This window comes from Acomys russatus, chromosome 20 (assembly GCF_903995435.1).
Source record: "Acomys russatus chromosome 20, mAcoRus1.1, whole genome shotgun sequence".
In the NCBI taxonomy this organism is placed as follows: Eukaryota; Metazoa; Chordata; class Mammalia; order Rodentia; family Muridae; genus Acomys; species Acomys russatus.
Genome location: NC_067156.1, coordinates 52,008,436 through 52,026,017, shown reverse-complemented (window position 1 = coordinate 52,026,017; position 17,582 = coordinate 52,008,436). Strand labels below are relative to the sequence as shown.

The following is a 17,582-nucleotide window of genomic DNA, read 5'->3' as shown; positions in this document are numbered from 1 at the left end:
GACAAGTGCCTAGCTCTCTTTATTATTTTTTAATTTAAAAAAATGTTTACAGTATACAATCCTACAATAATCTCTTCCTAAATATATGTATCTGAAGGCAGGAAAAAAAATCAGAAAAATACTAACTTTTATTCATAATTGACATTTATAAGTTAAGCAGGACCCAGGCGTGGCTAGTCAGGATTGAAAAGACACAATAGGATCAAAAAGATAAGCATCAGCCTCTGAAGGACAGAGGGGGATGGGAGCCTCAAGAAAACCTCTGGCTACAGAAAGAATATACCAAAAAATATTGATTACAGAGATGAGAGGGAGATGGAGAGAGGAAGAGAAAGGGAGGAAAGGAGGGAACAGGGCAGGACCAACAGGTTGCCAAGCCAAGCATCAACTACCCCATTATTATTTAAAACAGCAGGAGGACTAGGCATGGTAGCACTGGTTTTTAGTCCCAGGATGAACTGTTTCAGACCAGCTTGGGCTACAGTATAAGATCCTTAAAAAAAAAAAAAAGGGGGGGGGGGGGTTGGGGGAAGGAAGGTGGCCAGGAAAATGTTTTTAACTTTTTATAATTTTTTCTAAAGAAGTCAACATAAGCCAGGCAGTAGGCTTTTAATCCCAGCAATCAGGAGACAGAAGCAGGCAGATCTCTGAGTTCAAGGCCAGCCTGGTCTAGAGTTCCAAGACAGCAAGGGGCTACACAGAGAACCCCAGTCTCAAAAACATGAGGTGGGGGAGGAGATGGGGGTGAGAGTCAACAGGAGCTAAACGTGACAATGATGCTTATCAATAACCCAGCTCCGGAGAGGCAGGTGCAGGAATGAGGCCAGCAGAGTCTACATAGCAAGTTCCAAGCCAGCCAGAGCCTCATAGCAGGACCTTGGGTCAAAGCAAATACACCAAACCCATGAACATGATGTCTTCACAGTCTGAATGCCCTCCAGTCTAGGGGAGAAAAATCTATAGTTAATAAAAGCTTGATAAAATTCAAAATGTAAGATTGAAAGCATCCAATTTAAGGGAGTCTGCCTGGGGCAAATGAAGAGCAGAACAGCCTTCCCCTGGCAAGGTGCAGGCTTTCAGGCTGCATGTGAGATTTCTGTATGAGGGAAGAGAGCAGGAGTAAGTCAGAGTGCAGGAGGCTGTCCTCTGGTCACTCCAACCTAGCCTGTTGTCACTGAGAAGGAGCAAACCCATGGTACCACACTGCGACAGTGGAGAACGGCATCGAGAACCTGCACAGCTGCCTTGGTGACATCTACAGAATCCACTCACAGTTTCCACATGTGTGGGACCACCCTGTTTAACTGTCAACCCCCAAGTGACAGGGCAAGTAACAGAGCAAGGGGGAACATAAGAATGTCACACAAGTTGTGACAAGCAAATCTGGCACAAAGAAAAAACCCTGGCTTCTTGTTTTCTAAAGGTTTCCTAACCGGGTTAGGTCTCAACCCACAAAGCATTTGTGCGCCACACATTTGAAGGCATAGGATGGAAACGGGGATCTATCTATTCTAGTGTTAGAAAACCAAGAAGCAGGGAGCTGGCGAGATGCCTCAGCTGCTCTTCAAGAGGACCTGAGTTCAATTCCGAGCACCCACACAGCAACTTACAACCAGTTTCAAGGAATCTGAGACCCTCTTCTGACTTCCTCAGGCAATACACACACACACACACACACACACACACACACACACACACACACACACAGTGAACAGACATGCACACAGGCAAAACACCTACATACAGAAAATAAAAAATAAAGAAACCGAGAGGAGGAAAATGAATCCAATTGGGTAGAGCCACCCAGGAATTAGTGATCTGGGACCATCAACCAGACTAAACTGAAATCAGACCACAGCAATGATACCTCATCTTTACAAAACGTGTGACAGAACCTGGACTAAGAAAGACCACTGCACAGTAACTAACAATCTAGCCAAACAGTAAGATAAGCATGTGCCACGGTGACATCTCTGCTAGAACAAAGACATTCCGTCACCCAAGACATCCTCTGCAAAGGGATCTCCATCACATCAGGGAGAGTGGGACGGGAGTGTATTTAGGAAGATAAGGAAGCTTCAGAACAAAGTACATCTTCACCTAACACTGCATAAAGTAACATTAAAGTTGACAGATGTCAAGCAATACACATCCAGGCCCCTCAGGGCCAGTGAAGAGATGAGGAGGCTGGGCCTGAGGTGGAGGAGGCAGAAGGGCAAACTCTAACAACCCAAAACGGTTGTTCACTCGACCCTTCCATGTTGGTACAGTAATTCATCACATCTGTGTGTACTAGAAGGAACTAGGAGGTACAGAAATGCAAGACACTCCTGCAGAGGATTTGTATGTGCAAGGGAGAAAGGCTGTGAAGGCTGTTGGTCATGGCCGAGCCCCCGTGACATGCACATTTACCTAAAGGATCGCTCACCCAGTTTTCCTCATCTGTGCGTCTTGGCAAGGCCAACATGACACGAAAGGACTCATATGGATTAGCTTGACTACAGATGAGCTAGGTTCCCGGAGGACCTCCGAGCTGCAGCATCACCAGAGAACCCTGGCAGTTAGCTGCGCACGGGCCCGTCAAATCGCAGTGCAGTTATCATGAACAAGCTGTACTTGCCCAGAAGTGAACGGCATACTGACCGAAAACCAACTCTCCGCGTGTAGTGCAGACAGTTCTTGGTGACGTGGGTCTGGAAGTGCACCGACCTGCAGATGGCCCCGCACTCGGGGCAGGTGTAGGGAGATTTGTGCTGGTGGATTCTCTGGTGTGAAGCATAACTGCACTGGTTAGGAAGCAGCATCTGGCAGACAGTGCAAGTCTTCTAAACAAACCAAAGGGGGAAACACGATTGGTCCTGCTAAGCACGGCTCATATGCACATCACCTTACTTAAGCTGTACAGTTAGTTATGCGTCTCATTTTAAACACTGCTTTAAACGACTCTAAAGCCCGAGGGAAAAGCAAACCTGAAGATTACATGCTTAATGGAAAATTTTCACCCTGTAAAATAAAAATGATTAGAATTACATAGGCAGGCTCGTGCCAAAAGAAAACACCAGCGTTAAATATTTCCAGTTCTGTTCCTTTTGCAATTTTGTCCCAGAGCCAAGGGTTAGAGGAGACCCTCCTGCAGACTGTGCTGATGGATAAACTCTACTGAACACTCCAAGCACCCAGGCCCACAAGGAGCTGCAGGCCCCCAATCCAGAACTTGCCTCCAGAAAACAGAAATGAGCCGGGTTAATGCAGCTTCTTCTTTTTCTTCCACAGTCATTTCAATTATTTAAATCTTAAATTCAGGAACACAAAAGGTGGCTTAGGAACTGGTTTTCTTCTTGTACCTAAATTGGCCTTTAAGTGGATAAATTGGCCATAATATGATTTATAATTGAAATCAAAGCATTCAAGCTCTGATGCACAAATTTAGACATTAGAATGAAATTTGTAAAGCATAAGGAACTTTACAGAGCTTAAAATCTGACTGAATTAAAATAAAGATTAAAATCATCTTTGAAGAAAATATTTCATTAATTATCAAAAAACCTAAATATCCACTTTTCATCCCCTTAAGTGTCAGTACTAAGTATATCTCTAAAACATACATTAAAAAAAAAAAACCCCAATCAATATTAACTGACTACCATACTAAAAGGAAGTCCAAGAGAGCATGAGATAAAATGTATACCCTTTTCAGCAAAAACAAGTACTGCTTGCATTTGAAAATAAAACATTTGTATTAAAGTCAAAGAAAGTCCCAAACTATAGATTTTTCTGAGATTAAAAACACTATCAGGCTGACAGCAGTTTAAAAAATTATTTTTAAGTTTTCATAGTTATTTTAAATTAAGCCAAAAATTTAAGCTTAAGCTTTGATGTGACTTATATTAAGGAAAAAAGAAAGAAAACTCACTTGAAAATTATTTCTTGTTTTTTCTCCTGAAAGGACTAAAATACAAGTTTTAACCCATAAAATGTTTATTATAGTCACAAAACAAGTGCGTTACAGGCAGCATTGGTGAGATTAATGTCATTAAAAGATGCCATTCCTGGTGACACATTCTTCAAAGGTTAAAACATGACACAACAACAGAGTCAGTAATTACAAGAGCCTGCTAGCTACAAGGTCATCACAATTACTCCTTCACAAGCTATCCCAGGTGAGAACCATGCTGTCTGAATTCCCACAGGCATCCTGGGAGGCGCACTTACTTGAAAATAAAACTCATCTTTCAATTCTAAAAGAAGTCAAAAAACATTATACAGATGTCTACACATACACATATGCACACATCCATAGGAATATACACACATTCATGTATGTATATAGATATAATAAGGTATGGAGCATATACATACAAACTCATGTATGTATAGAGATACAGAGATACAGGTATGGACTGACTCCATTTCACTATGAGCCAAGCAGTGAATTAAGTCCTTTAAGTACACTGGGAACTTTATATAGATTTAAATACATTATGTCATTTATTTCTCATAAAGTCAATAATATCTCTGTTTTACAGAAGAAGAAAAAAGACTTAATGGTATTGGGAAACGCACCCTGGGCCCCACAGCTACCAAGTGCAAATCCCAGGAGTCAGCCAGGCACTGGTGGAGGAGCAGTGGAAAGAATGGAATGGGGTCGTGCGAATTGGACAACCACAAAAAGGAAGAGTTGAAAAACCTGAAAAAATAAACCTGAATGCCAAAGATGACAGTTTATGCTAAGATGAGTAATCAGTCCCTTTTTCCCTATAGCTTCTCCCGTATCTCAAGCAATGTGGTTATAGTACTTTCGTAATAATATAAAACCAAGAGGAAATCTAAAAGAACAAGGCTAAAACCAAAAACACTTACATTATCATCCATCAAGATAGAATCACAAATGGTTAACTCTTTACAATAACTACAAAATGCACAGTTTATTACACTCATCACCACCACTGAGGCCAACTACCCAGATCTGACCCAGAGGAGGACAAGCTGCCAGCCTCAAATCAAATGCATTCAATCCTGTAGTTCTTGAGATGGGAAGATGTGCTCACTGACACAGTGGATGTGCAGGGATCTCACCTTCCCTTACACTGGTGTGCACACAGCTGTGTACTAACCAAACCCCTATCCTGTACCCTTGGCTACTATTGCACGCCTCACCTCCATTCCATCTTGGTTGTAAGCACTCTCCTCCTTGATGCTTGCAATAATGCCCGGGTTTCTGGACTCACTGGACACTGTTTACTTAACTATCTGGCCTCAGACTGCATAACTGTCCTTGTTGCAGATAGCAGATGTGGGCTTCCACAGCGCCAAGGGGGCACTCAACTTGCTCTTCTGGGATGCTCTGAATTCATGACAAAACACACACTTTCTGGGCTGCGGGGATGACGCACTGAGCACTGGAGTGGTATGGATAATTTATGATCTAACAGAATCTGACTTTCCCTTCCTTTTTGTTTAAGTCAAAGAAATGTTTCCTAATTGGCACAAACAAAGACTGCTCGGCAGCTCTGCAGGAGAAGCAGCAGTTTAGACAGCAGTGCGTGGCCTCGAAGAAAGAAATCCACGCACGTGGACTTACGTCTCTGAACGTTAGGCTTAACGCCATCAGAATACACATAAAGGTTTCGATGCTTCGGCAAAGCAACTCATTTCTTCTCCGGGGCAGCTTCGTTTGCTGGGGGAATTACTTTTTAATTAATTTTACTTGTCTGTAAATCAACACTAGAAAAGTAGCAAAAGGAAGCTGAAAGGATCACAGTCCCTCGTGAGCCTCGTGGGCCAGTGGCCAGAAATTGACAGCAGGCAGAACAGCAGAGGCTGGGGGTGGGGGATGCGGGGGGAGGCTGGTGTCCTGTTAAGAAGTTAGACTCTGGGGCTCAGCACCCTCTTTGCATAAGTGAGGAATTAACAGAGTTTAAAAAAAAAAAATTCTTTGTTTCAATTTGTTCTTTTAGGGAAAAATACAGCCTGAGACAATTAAAGGGGGAAGGCTGGGAAAGGCTCGAGAACACCACTACACAGAGCGCCCACTCACAGGTAAGCCTGCAAAAGCCTTAAGATCCAGAAGCCCTGTAATCCCAGCAGTCGGGAGGCAGAGGCAGGTGGATCACTGTGAGTTCGAGGGCCAGCCTGGTCTACAAAGCGAGTCCAGGACAGCCAAGGCTAACACAGAGAAACCCTGTCCCGGGGTGGGGGGGGAAGGGGGAAAGATCCAGAAGCCAGCCCACTGCAGCTCAGTGGGGGGCCAGATGCAAAGTCAGTTGCTGCTGCCCTTCAACCCAGCTCCACACACTGCCTCTACAGGGAGATGATGCTTCTAACAGCCATAGTGAAGAGCGGCAGTTTCTTTCCTGGCTTTCACGTTTTCACCATCAGCACAGTAAGAAAACACTGTTTTCAGAGCTCACCTAAATGAGAACGACTCAAAGCACACACCACACACACTGACCACACGTATCCTTGGTTCCCAGATCACTTGCACAGTCCAATCCTAGCAAGAGCCGGCTCAATGAGTAATTCACAGATGTACAGCAGACACACACGGACTTAGAGAATACAGCTCTGAGAGCTGGCAACACCACCGTGTAAACTGGGGCAAGGCAAAATTAACAGTTTGGGGAGCGGTGTCAAAAGGTCTTGAGCTGACAGCCCAGTGGCCCACATCTGTAATCCCTGCATTTGGGCAAGAGGGTCATTAGTTCAAGGCCAGTCTGGGTAACAGCAAGAGCCTGTCCAAAATAATAAAGCCGAGGGCCGCGAGTACAGCTCAGCAGCGGGGCGCCTGCCTAGTGCGTTAAGGCTTGGGCTTAATCGCCACAGGGGTGGACAAGAAAAGTGGAGGCCAGGAAGCTTAGTCTTCTGCTAATGGTGGGGTGGGGGTGGGGTGCTCTGTGACTTCTAGAAGTGCGTGAGAGCCGTTTATACAGAAGAGAACGGACAGAGACTGTTCAAAAGAACTTAATATATAGTACGTCAGGTTTAGAGGCCGAGAAAGGGAACTGAAGAGATGGTTCAGCAGTTAAGAGTACACTCTGCTCTTCCTGAGGACCAGATCCTGTCACCCATATCAGGCAGCTCAACTGAATGCACCTCCAGCTCCAGGGGATCTGGCTTGCTACATCCGCATACATACAGATGCTACATACATACATAATAAAATTACCTTTTTTATAGTACTTGTGGATGTGCGTCCATGTGCACAGGTGTGTGTGCCATATGTATAAGTATAGGAATATGGGCACGCATGTGCAACGGCATCCAGGTGGAGATCAGAAAACAACTTGTGGGTTTGGTTCTCTCCTTCCAGTCTGTATGCTCCAGGGATTGAACTCAGGTCCTCAAGGTTGGTGTGGCAGGTACATTTATTGCTGAGCCAATTCACAGCTCCAAAAAATATTTTTTTTAAAAAATTTCTCAAAGGAGCAAGAGAGGTAGCTCAACATTAAAAAAAAAAAAGCACTGGCTGCTCTGTAGAGGCTCCTGAAGCACCCACATTGACTTACGACCATTAGTAATTCCAGTTCTAAGATCCTATGCTCTCTTATGACCTCCGGGCACTCCAGGCATGCAGGTAGTGCACAGACACCAAACACATAACATAATTTTAAATATTAAGAAGAAAACTTGTAATGCCCACAAAATTTTTGAAACTGAACTGAGTAATCAACCTCTAAAAGTGAGGGCCAAGCAGGTAGGCCGTCTACTATCTGCTGCACTCCTGAGGCCAACGCACAAACAAGCCCAAGGCCTATTCTTAGGTTCCTCGGGTCCCCAACGGTGAAGTCTTATGCTTCTATGTCCTAGGGAAGCAACAACATTAAGGAGAGAATGAGCTGACAATGAAGGACACTTGCCCCAAGTCCCAGCTCTGCCACTAGTTACACATAATGTTTTGCCAATTTTAAAATGAACGAGTATACCAAAGAGCCTGTTCCAGTCTCTGGTTTTACAGTAATGTGGACTGTATAGCAAGAAACATGCTTTAATAACTAAGAGTTTATTTAGAAACAGATGCACACACATGTACTTTGTGACAGTCAGAGGTTGACATGAAACATCTTCCTCAATCACTTCCCGCTTTCTTTTTAAGGGCCTTTCACTGGGATTTGGAGCGCACTAATATGACTGAACTGACAGGTCAGCAAGCCCAGGCTCCTCTTGCCTCCGCCTCCCCAGTGCTGGGATGGGGAGCCTGCACTTGGTCACATTCTGTCACTCTTTTCTAAGAGGTGAAGCACGGCATCCCAGTGCATCTAAGCATCAACTTCTACACCTGCAGACGTCAGCTCCTGAACACATCGCCCACAGGATTGCTTTTCTGGTCTTCTATGCACTGCCTTGCTCGGGTGCTGAAACCCAGTGTTACGCATTAGGCAGTGAGAAGCCCCAAACTGGACCTTGGGAGTGTTGGTGAGGACATAAGTGAGCTTATGAGAAGTCTGCGCATAAGTGCATGAATGAATGTGAGTATGTGAGTGTGCATGTAAGTGCAAGAGTGTGTCTGAGTGTGTGTGTATGAGCAGAAGCGTGTATCTTGCGTGTGCATGAGTGAATGTGTCGCCTGCCCACAGCTCTATTTTCATTGCACTGCTTGGTTCCATGCTGCAAGAAAGAGACACGATTCTCTCCCTCAGCTGCAGAACCCACCAAGCATAAGCTGGGATTCCTGGACCACATCACCTGTCAACGCCCAATAAAATCCCATGACTCAGACCCAGACATAAGCAGTGTAAGGCAAAGAAGTCTACACACACCCTGTACAGCAAGCCAGATCTTTCTAGAGACTACCAGGCATAGCTGAGCATAGCACCAGCTCCTGACAAGGAGGGGTTGCTCTGGGGTGACTGTGAGAAGGACAACAGAGACTGGCAGAGGCAGGCTCAGCAAATGTCAACGAAGTGACACGGACACAGTCTGCAAAGGTTGAACACTGTGAGTGGGAGTCGGTGGAGGAGCTGTTGCTGCCCCAGCCACAGCAGAATCCTAGGAAGAAATCCTTGCTGGGCTCAGAGAAGCACAGAGAAATGTAAGCTCTGTTCTAAAAGCAGGTGGGACAAGATATAAGAGAAGAGGAAAGGTGAGAAAAAGGGAGACCTGTGGCTAGGGGTGCGGCGCCGAGCTGCAGAGGCCACCTATTAGGAAGGGGGCTCTGGTTCTGTTCCCAGCACTGGACAGAAGGCGAGCAGGGGAGCCAGAGCTGCGAGCTCAGGGGAAAGGCTGAGGGCCAATCACAGGCCATTAGAGGGAAGAGAAGTTGTCTCTCCTTGGAAAGATGGGGCTGAGGGAAAGAAACTGACACGGGTGGAGAATGACCTCTCAAGGAGAAATCCCCAAATGGATACATGACATGAAAGAAGGGGAACTGTCTGCCAGGATGGCACAGAGCAGCCTGGGAGGAGAGCGGAGGAGGGGCAAATAAAAACACAACAGAACGATGCACTTGAAAAGCCTCCATGAATGTATTTCTTTGTATACTAATCAAAAAACAATTTAAAAAAGAGCCTCAGTGGGAACCCAATCTCACCCACAGAAGCATCTGGAAAGCCTCAGGTGGAGTAGAAGGTGAGCAATTCCAGATCTCATCTTAAAGAGGAGACAAAGAGCCAGGAACACCTTTAATCCCAGCACTCAGCAGGTGAGTTTGAGGCCCATACCTGAAAAATCAGTAACTTAACCCCCAAATTCTAAAGCCAGTAAGTTGAAGAGAGCACAGGATATACAATAAATAAACAACACTAACTTCTCTATGTACTATCAATGGATTTGTACACCCCAAAGTTATAATTGTCTAAAATAATAAATTTCAGGTAGGGTGCACTTCAGGGTGGCATATCTTGAGCTCTGTTTCATCTCCAATACCACAAACAACTGACTGATTGATTGATCAATCAAGCAACCAAAATCTACCAAAACATGAACAGAACTTACATGCTAGAAGCCACAAAGCAACTAAAGACGTAACCATGTGGGGCGAGGCTGTGTTTGAGGACTAAAAGACTCAGCATATAAAGCCATCCATTTTCCCTTCAACCTACTTCATACCTTCACACAGCCCCTGTCACAGGGCTGGCATGATTTCTATCGATGCAGATGAGGTTATTCCTACTTCCTGTAGGCAGCAAGTAGAACCCCGGAAGCAACCCTGAGGAAGAATCATGTACTCTCTTGAGGGCCCTAGGTACCATGAGCTTCAAAGATGGCTAACTGGGCAGGCACACAGAGCAGAAGCTGCCCCACAAATATGCAGTGACACTTGACAAAGGTACACACCATTCCCAGAAGGAAAGACAGCCTTTTCAACAAATGATCTTAGAAAAAGTGGACGTGCATGGGCTAAAAAATGAACCACCCAGTCGAACCCCTACAGAAGTTCAAAACGGGTCACAGGCACAAATGTGAAGACTAAACTAAAACCCTTTGGGGTATCTGGCATGTGATACATGCCTTTAATCTTCACATTCTAGAGGCAGAGGCAGGTGGAGCTCTGTAAGTTCAACGTGGTCCACATAGCAAGTTCCAGGACAAGCAGGGCTCCATGTATATGTGTATGGAGACCTTGCCTCAAAAAAAAAAAATAAAAACAAAAGCAAAACATAAAGTGAAGGGGGCCTGGAGAGATGGCTTAGAGGTTAAGAGCACTCGTTGCTCTTGCAGAGGACCTGGGTTCAATCCCTAGCACTACATGGACACCAGGCATGTATGGGATACCCACATGCATATGTACACAAGGCACTCCTCCACATAAAATACATGTTAAAAATTTTTAAACAGTAAGGTGGAAAGCAATAAAGGAAAACGCCAGATGCCAACCCCGACAGCATACACACTACTCGCATGTGCTTGTGCACATGTACAGTATTTTCGAAAATACCTAAGTTTAATGTGTATGAGTGTTCAGCCTGCATGTACGTATGAGTGCCACATGCATGAAGTACTCACAGAGGTCATATGGGGCATCAGATGCCCTGGAACTAGTGATGACCACGTGGGTGAGAAGCAAGCCAGGGTCCTACCTAAGGGCGAGGGCAGCAAGCACTCTTAGCTGCTAATCTGTCCCCCCAGCCCAAAATTTTTGTAATAAAAAACAAAAAAAGAACTATGCTTACACTACCACACGGCACTAAAACAGAACAGGCTACAGAGGGTCCTAACTAGCTGTGATTGGCTCAAAATATTTTGATGTAGGGAAGTAACACACTGCAGTAGAGGCACGCTTGGAGTCCTCAGTCCTGATGAGCTTCCCCACACAGGCTGCAATGTCTTCAGTGCTCAGCAGTCAGCCAGGGAGCCACATGATCCCAAAGGCAAACAAGTAGCACTTCGGCTAGGACATCTGGGTTTTTCTTGGGCATCTTCTTCTTTTTTTAAAATGTGCATTAGAGTGAGGATGTCAGATCCCTAGGACTAGAGTAACAGACAGTTGTGAGCCATCATGTGGGTGCTGAGAATTGAAGCCAGGTCCCCTGGAAGAGCAGCCAATGCTTTTAACTGCTAAGCCATTTCTCCAGCCCCAATCTTAGACATTTTCTTATAGTGTCAATTTATGATGTGCTTACTGGGACCATAACATCATCTGTCCTAAGTCGGAGAGTATCTGTACTGATCCAGGCATTTAGATGCATTTCCAGGGAACTGTACTGAGTGAAAAAAGCCAATCCACTTACATACTGCATGGTTTCTTTATTTTAGCATTCGTGAATTGGCAAAATATAGAACTACAAACAGACAACAGTTGCCAGGGGTTAAGACACAGCAGGGTGACAAGGGGCCTATGCTCAGGAGGGTGCGATTACTGTACTGCCTGACCATGCTAATGTCAATGTCTTGGCTCTGATTCTAGTCTATGTTTCTGTGGGCTGTTACTATTGGGGGTACCACAGAACTTCTCATATTTCTTACATGGATTTACAATTATCTCAAAATAAGAAAAGAAAAAAGATCCCACTACCAGTAGTGCCCCCTTCTCCAAGCCCAGCTACAACAAACTGAAAGGTAGCATCCAAAGTGTAGGGCACCTGCTGGTCTAGGGCTCCAGGGACACTTTCAAACCTTCAAAATCTAACAGAGACAGCAGCTCATTCAGGAATCTACTATGGATGACTCTTTAAGACTTAAGTGCAGCCAGGCTTGGTGGCGCATGCCTGTAATTCCAGTACTCGGGAGGCAGAGGCAGGCAGATCTCTATGAGTTAGAGGCCAACCAGATCTACAAAGTGAGTCCAGGACAGCTAAAGCTACACAGAGAAAACAAAAACCAAAAACACAACAACAACATGCAGCTGCGGGGACATCTCAGGGAAGGCAACGCTGAGAGCACGGGCTGTGACATCACAGGAACCTGCTTCAGAGAGCAATGCTAGGACATGAGGACAGGGGAGCTTTTACAGCTGGGAAGTAATCCTGTTTCTTAATTCACCAACAAGCAACCAAGAAGGTGGGAAATGGAAAAAAAAAAAAAAAGTAGGTTTTGAATCCATTGACACAACAGAAAACAGAAAACAGGCTTGGTAAAGCCTCTAGTACCAGAGGTGCCCTGTTCAATTCCAAATTTTCTTTTTTCTTTTTGGTTTGTTTTTGGGGCTTTGTTTGTTTGTTTGTTTTTGTTGTTGTTTTTGTTTTTTTGAAATACTGTTTCTCTGTCCTGGACTCACTTTGTAGACCAGGCTGGCCTAGAACTCACAGAGATCCACCTGCCTCTGCCTCTGCCTCCATAGTACTGGAATGAAAGGTTTGCACCACCACTGCCTGGCCAACCTCCAAATTTTCTAAGGAAAAAAAAAATTAAGTATCACTCTCAGAGAGGTCACTGTTTTAACAGGTAGATATTTCCAGAACTAAAACTGACTAAAATTCATGTTGGCAAGTTCAAAAATGGATAAAATTGTGATCTCTTCTTGAATACTGCAGCCCTGCAAAAAGCTAGACAGGCCCAAGCTGCTGAGGCAGCATCATCCGTCTCTCCTGGACCGGGGAGGTGAGCCGACTGTCAGCGCCCAGCAGGAGCTGTGCACAGGTCTTCTGAATCAAGACTGCAACGCTAAACGGGCAGGAGGACCATGAGGAGAATGTAGCCCAGGGCACTGGCAAGACAGCAGCCCTGGAGAGCCGGCCAACAGCTGGCAAAAGCTCTTTAGCCGGGTGAGTGACGAAGGCGTAAGTGAAGGAAGGGTGTGGGTGTTTTACTTAATGTACATCTGCCATGATTCATTCCTTTGGATTCCGGATAATGTAGGTGACCTGCAAATTTTACTTGTCCCAGCAAAATAAAAAAAAAGAAAAAAGAAAAAAGTAAAAGAAGACAGTCGTCTCTTTCCCCCAGGGGAGAGCTTCACCACTGTTTGAACCTAGCCCAAATGTAAATCCTGAAAATGTTTACCTGGGAACAAAAGCTGGGGAGCACGGGGTACTACTCTACCCCTGTCCCACAGATAAGGACAACTCCAGAGAGCGCACAACCACATGTGCCGAGTCCGGGCCCTGCAGGAGCCAGCTCTCCAGCCACAGTGTCCAGTAGCATCACAACAGCACAAACAACTCAGGAAATGGCTTTGGGGCTTTGCTTTTCGTAACGAAAACGAAGCTCCTCCGTAACGGGGCTGCTGACAAGGTAAAGGTACGCATATGACAGAACCCAGTCATCACCACCAGCCCGCGCTCCAAGGCAGAGCTAGTACAGCAACTCCTCCTCCCCTTGGACACATGAAACACCCAAACATGCAAAGTGTGGTCAAAACTCACTGGCCCCACTTCAGCTAGACAGAAAACACAGAGGAAAAACAAAAGGCAAAACAGAACAGGTTTTTTTTTTTTTCATTCCCCAAACTCAAAATCTTACAAATGGTGTAAGTCAGTAGTTGACCTTGAAAAACTACACAGACAGTATCCGGCTTCTGACCACAACACGCAGCTCCTAGATAACAAAACGCTGAGGAAACAACGGGAGGAGGACCGCCTACCACTGGAGTGTCATGACAGCGAGCGGGAGACCCTCAGACAGGAGCCAGACCTAGGTCCCCTCCCTTTTCAGCCATTAGGAATGCTTGTTGTGCATGCTATGTATCAGCCAAATGTTTCATGGAGAAAGTAAATGAGAGATAATGAATTGATACAAATTATAAAATGTATTTCACCAACAGCGACCTGTACTTCACCTTGAAAAAGGTGCAAACACAAAGGTTTACTGAGCCAGATGGTTTCCCATGTGCAGCTAAAGTCACTGCCTTGACCATTACTGAACACACTGTTGAACCACAGTCGCTAAGTGGACGTGCCTTAAAGCAGGTAACAGGTGGATGATTAAGTCATTTCAGTGCTATAAATACCAGTAATTGTTAAAATTCTAAAACCAGAAAGTTCAGATACTTGCCAATGTAATGCAAACTAAACATTTAATTTGATGGGATGACACTCTAAATTTACAACTAAATCTCAGACTTCCAATGCATATTCCAGTGTCTGAACAAGTACCTAACATAATACAACCAGAGCATGCATACACTTTCTATATGACTAAAGAATCACCCTTGTATTTCAACAGCGCACCTATACTATGAAAGCAATCTTTTCCCTTTCCTGTGCTCACTTACACATGCACGCGTGCGTGCGCGCACACACACACACACACACACACACACACACACACACACACACACACACACACACACCCCTCCACATAATGTCGGCACCACAGAGTCAAGGCATCTGATGGAGCACTCGTGGCTACACCCTCATCACCGAAACACCGAAATGTAAATGATACTCTACTTGTCCACTTGTATCTGCAGCATGCTGGAAATGTGTGGCCAGGGACGTCTCATCCTGGAAGACTTCATTACACTCCAAACATTTGAGACTGTGTCTACAGAGCTTGGAGGGGTCTTCATCTAGGGGCATAGCTGGGCTGATGGGTGTGCTCGGAGGAGCAGAAATAACCGCCCCAGTTATGCCAGGCTGGACTTTTGTTACAGTGTGTGTGGCAGCTCCCACAGAGCTCTGCAGAGTGGAAGTAGTAGGAGTGCTAGACGGAGAAGCTATCATCTGATCTGCTGGGACTGGTTTTAGAATTAAGTGGGAGCACTGCATGACCACGCCTTTCTCCTTATGCCCTCGGGCATGGGAAAGGAGGCTGCACTTGTTGTAAAAAACAAGGTTCTTTGTACAATGGTTGCACGTTACTTCGATGCGCACACTACGCCTGTCATAGTGCTGGGTCAGGCTCTTTTCCAGGGCGAAGGAGTCCCCACATTCCAAGCACTTATACCCACGCATCGGTAACGTGATCCCTGCATTGGCGGGAGGACTGAGGTTTGGGATGTAAACAGGGACTGGATTGACACTGCTCAGCACCTTGTTGAAAGCTTCCACCACAGAACTCTGCAAGGATGACACCACCTGGACCCGAGACACCTTTTTAGGTGGTTGCGAGGCTGCTGCATTGATTATTGCCTGCTTTATTTGTTGCTGAGGTTTGGTTAGCACTTGGCGGAGTTCAGAGGTGGCCTGGGCACCCTGAGGCAGAAGGTTAAGGTTGGCAAGGTGCACAGTCTTTGGCACAAGTTTGGCATTGGCCAGGCTGGATGCTGGCACCACAACGGTTTGCTGCTGGATGGCATTGGCGGCTTTGATGATGGCGCTGCTGGCACTCTGAACAGAGGCAGCAGATATGACCGTGGCTTTCACCGTCGTGTTGTTAGCGAGCTTCAGATTGATGACTTGAGACCCTGCCGTCTTGACGGCAGACACAGGAAGAAAAGCAGTAGCCACAGGCTTGATGGTGACCTGTTTGGGGGTCAGCTCTGCTGGAGAAACTGCACTGGTGACCATGGCTGTCTGCAGAGGTGCCCTGGGGGGAGAGGAAAGGACAGCAGCTGAGGCCGTAGAGGAGAGAAGTGACGTCACAGAGGCCATCACAGTTGCTGCCTGCTCAGAAGGCTTCTTCCCAGAGTCCAGATCCACTTCTGGCAAGACTCTTGTCACTGTCCTCTTGATCTCCCCAGATGATGTCTTGATGGTCTTGATACGGACTTTGGGGATTGCTGGGGTGGACCCCACAGGAGAGGATGGGGACCCTTTGCTGCTGTTCTCACTGGATACACTCCTGGGACTGTCTGGTGGCTTCAGGGAGGCTTTCTTGGTGCCGTCAATGAGACTCTGGGACTCCGGAGACTTGTCAGCAGCTTTGGGACTGTCGTTTACATCTTTCGGTAATGGAGAAGCTTCCCTCGAATTGGCCACAGGGTCTTTGCAGGAGTCTGAGGCAGCCTTTTTAGCACTCAGGGCTGCGATGGCAGCTATACACGACGAGAGCTTGGAGGACGACTTTGTTTTGGAAGATGTGACAGCGGCAATGCTGATGTCGTTCTTCTCAGAGCTCAGCTTCCCATCAAGGACTCTGTTCTCGAGCGTCTTCTCAGAGCTCTCCTTCAACTTGTCCTCTGCTTTTCTGACCTTAAAAGGCTCATAAACACTCAGGGTTATGGAATTGGTTTCTGTTTCTCTCTTGACTTTGTTTTTATCCACATGGCCTGGGGTAGAGATTCCAGTCTTGCTTGTGGTTTCCCCTCCAAGTGCCTTCAGTTTTTCATAGTCCTGTTGGGGAGCTGAGCCCGTCAATACATTTGATCTGAAACTGGACCTTGTATCTTCCTTATCAGGTGGGTCATCCACCTCTATTTTCTCATCGTCATCAAACTCTTCAGCACTGGAGATAGGGCTGAACTGGCTGAATGCTGGGTCTTTAAGAGTCACCTCTGAGGTAGGTGTGTCCCCTTTTAAGGACTTTGCCCCATCTTTGCCATAGCTGTCAAGAGAGGATGATGTGAGAAACCCGTTATGCAAGCCGTTGCCCGTGGGGTTGTGGCCGTCTTTTTCCGCTCCCTCAGTGGAGTCGATGTTGCGAACATTCTTCACAATCACACTAACGCCAACATCTGAGGAGGATGGAGCGTGAGCGTCGTCATCCACGTGCGCACTCTGCTTAATGTGGCTTTCGTGGTCATCGTGTCCAGACTCAATGGCTGCTTTGGGATCTACCATATCTGGTATGTCAAATGCTGCCAAGAGGTCATCAAAGTCTGGGGTCTTCATATCCCCCATGGTCATGAATTTGATCAGATGTTCTGTTAAAGGGACAGAAAAGAATTCCATCAGCAATTAACACTGATAATGAAGTCAGTCTTACTGTAGAGTTCACACTACCAGTGATGATCACCAAGAAAGTATGCAAGGCAGGAACTCTAACTTTGTATAACTATGGAAATCTGAGCCAGAGTGATAGTCATGTTCAGACAAGTACAGACTCGCGCCATTACAGCTTCAAAGGCATCTGCTCCCACCTGTAGCACGGGATGAGCAGCACACAGCTCAGTGGAGGAGCTCTGATGTATCACAGAAAAATCCAGTTTAGTGTAACACCCGAAAAAGCTACTTGTTTACCACGAGATCCATCACACTGTTTTCATAAAAAGCTACTTCTCTAAGTACTTCCATCTTGATAACACTTAACTACACTAGCACAGTCTGATAACTTCAGTCACCATCAGGTTTAGGACACTAAACTACAAAAGATTACAATAAAAACAG

The 17,582-nt window shown here is 45.8% G+C and overlaps 1 protein-coding gene across 8 annotated transcripts in view; it reads right to left on the bottom strand.

Annotated features, from left to right (window-relative positions):
* Znf532 (zinc finger protein 532) overlaps positions 1–17,582 on the bottom strand; it is a 116,270-nt gene that overhangs the window by 49,967 nt on the left and 48,721 nt on the right. For all 8 annotated transcript variants that reach the window (XM_051163453.1, XM_051163456.1, XM_051163459.1 and 5 more), the window contains 2 exons: positions 14,766–17,119; positions 2,644–2,825 (listed from right to left, as the gene is read on the bottom strand). In XM_051163453.1, the coding sequence (XP_051019410.1) occupies positions 2,644–2,825; positions 14,766–17,102 (2,519 nt within the window). In that variant the 5' untranslated portion in view covers positions 17,103–17,119. The remainder of the gene's footprint in view (positions 1–2,643; positions 2,826–14,765; positions 17,120–17,582) is intronic.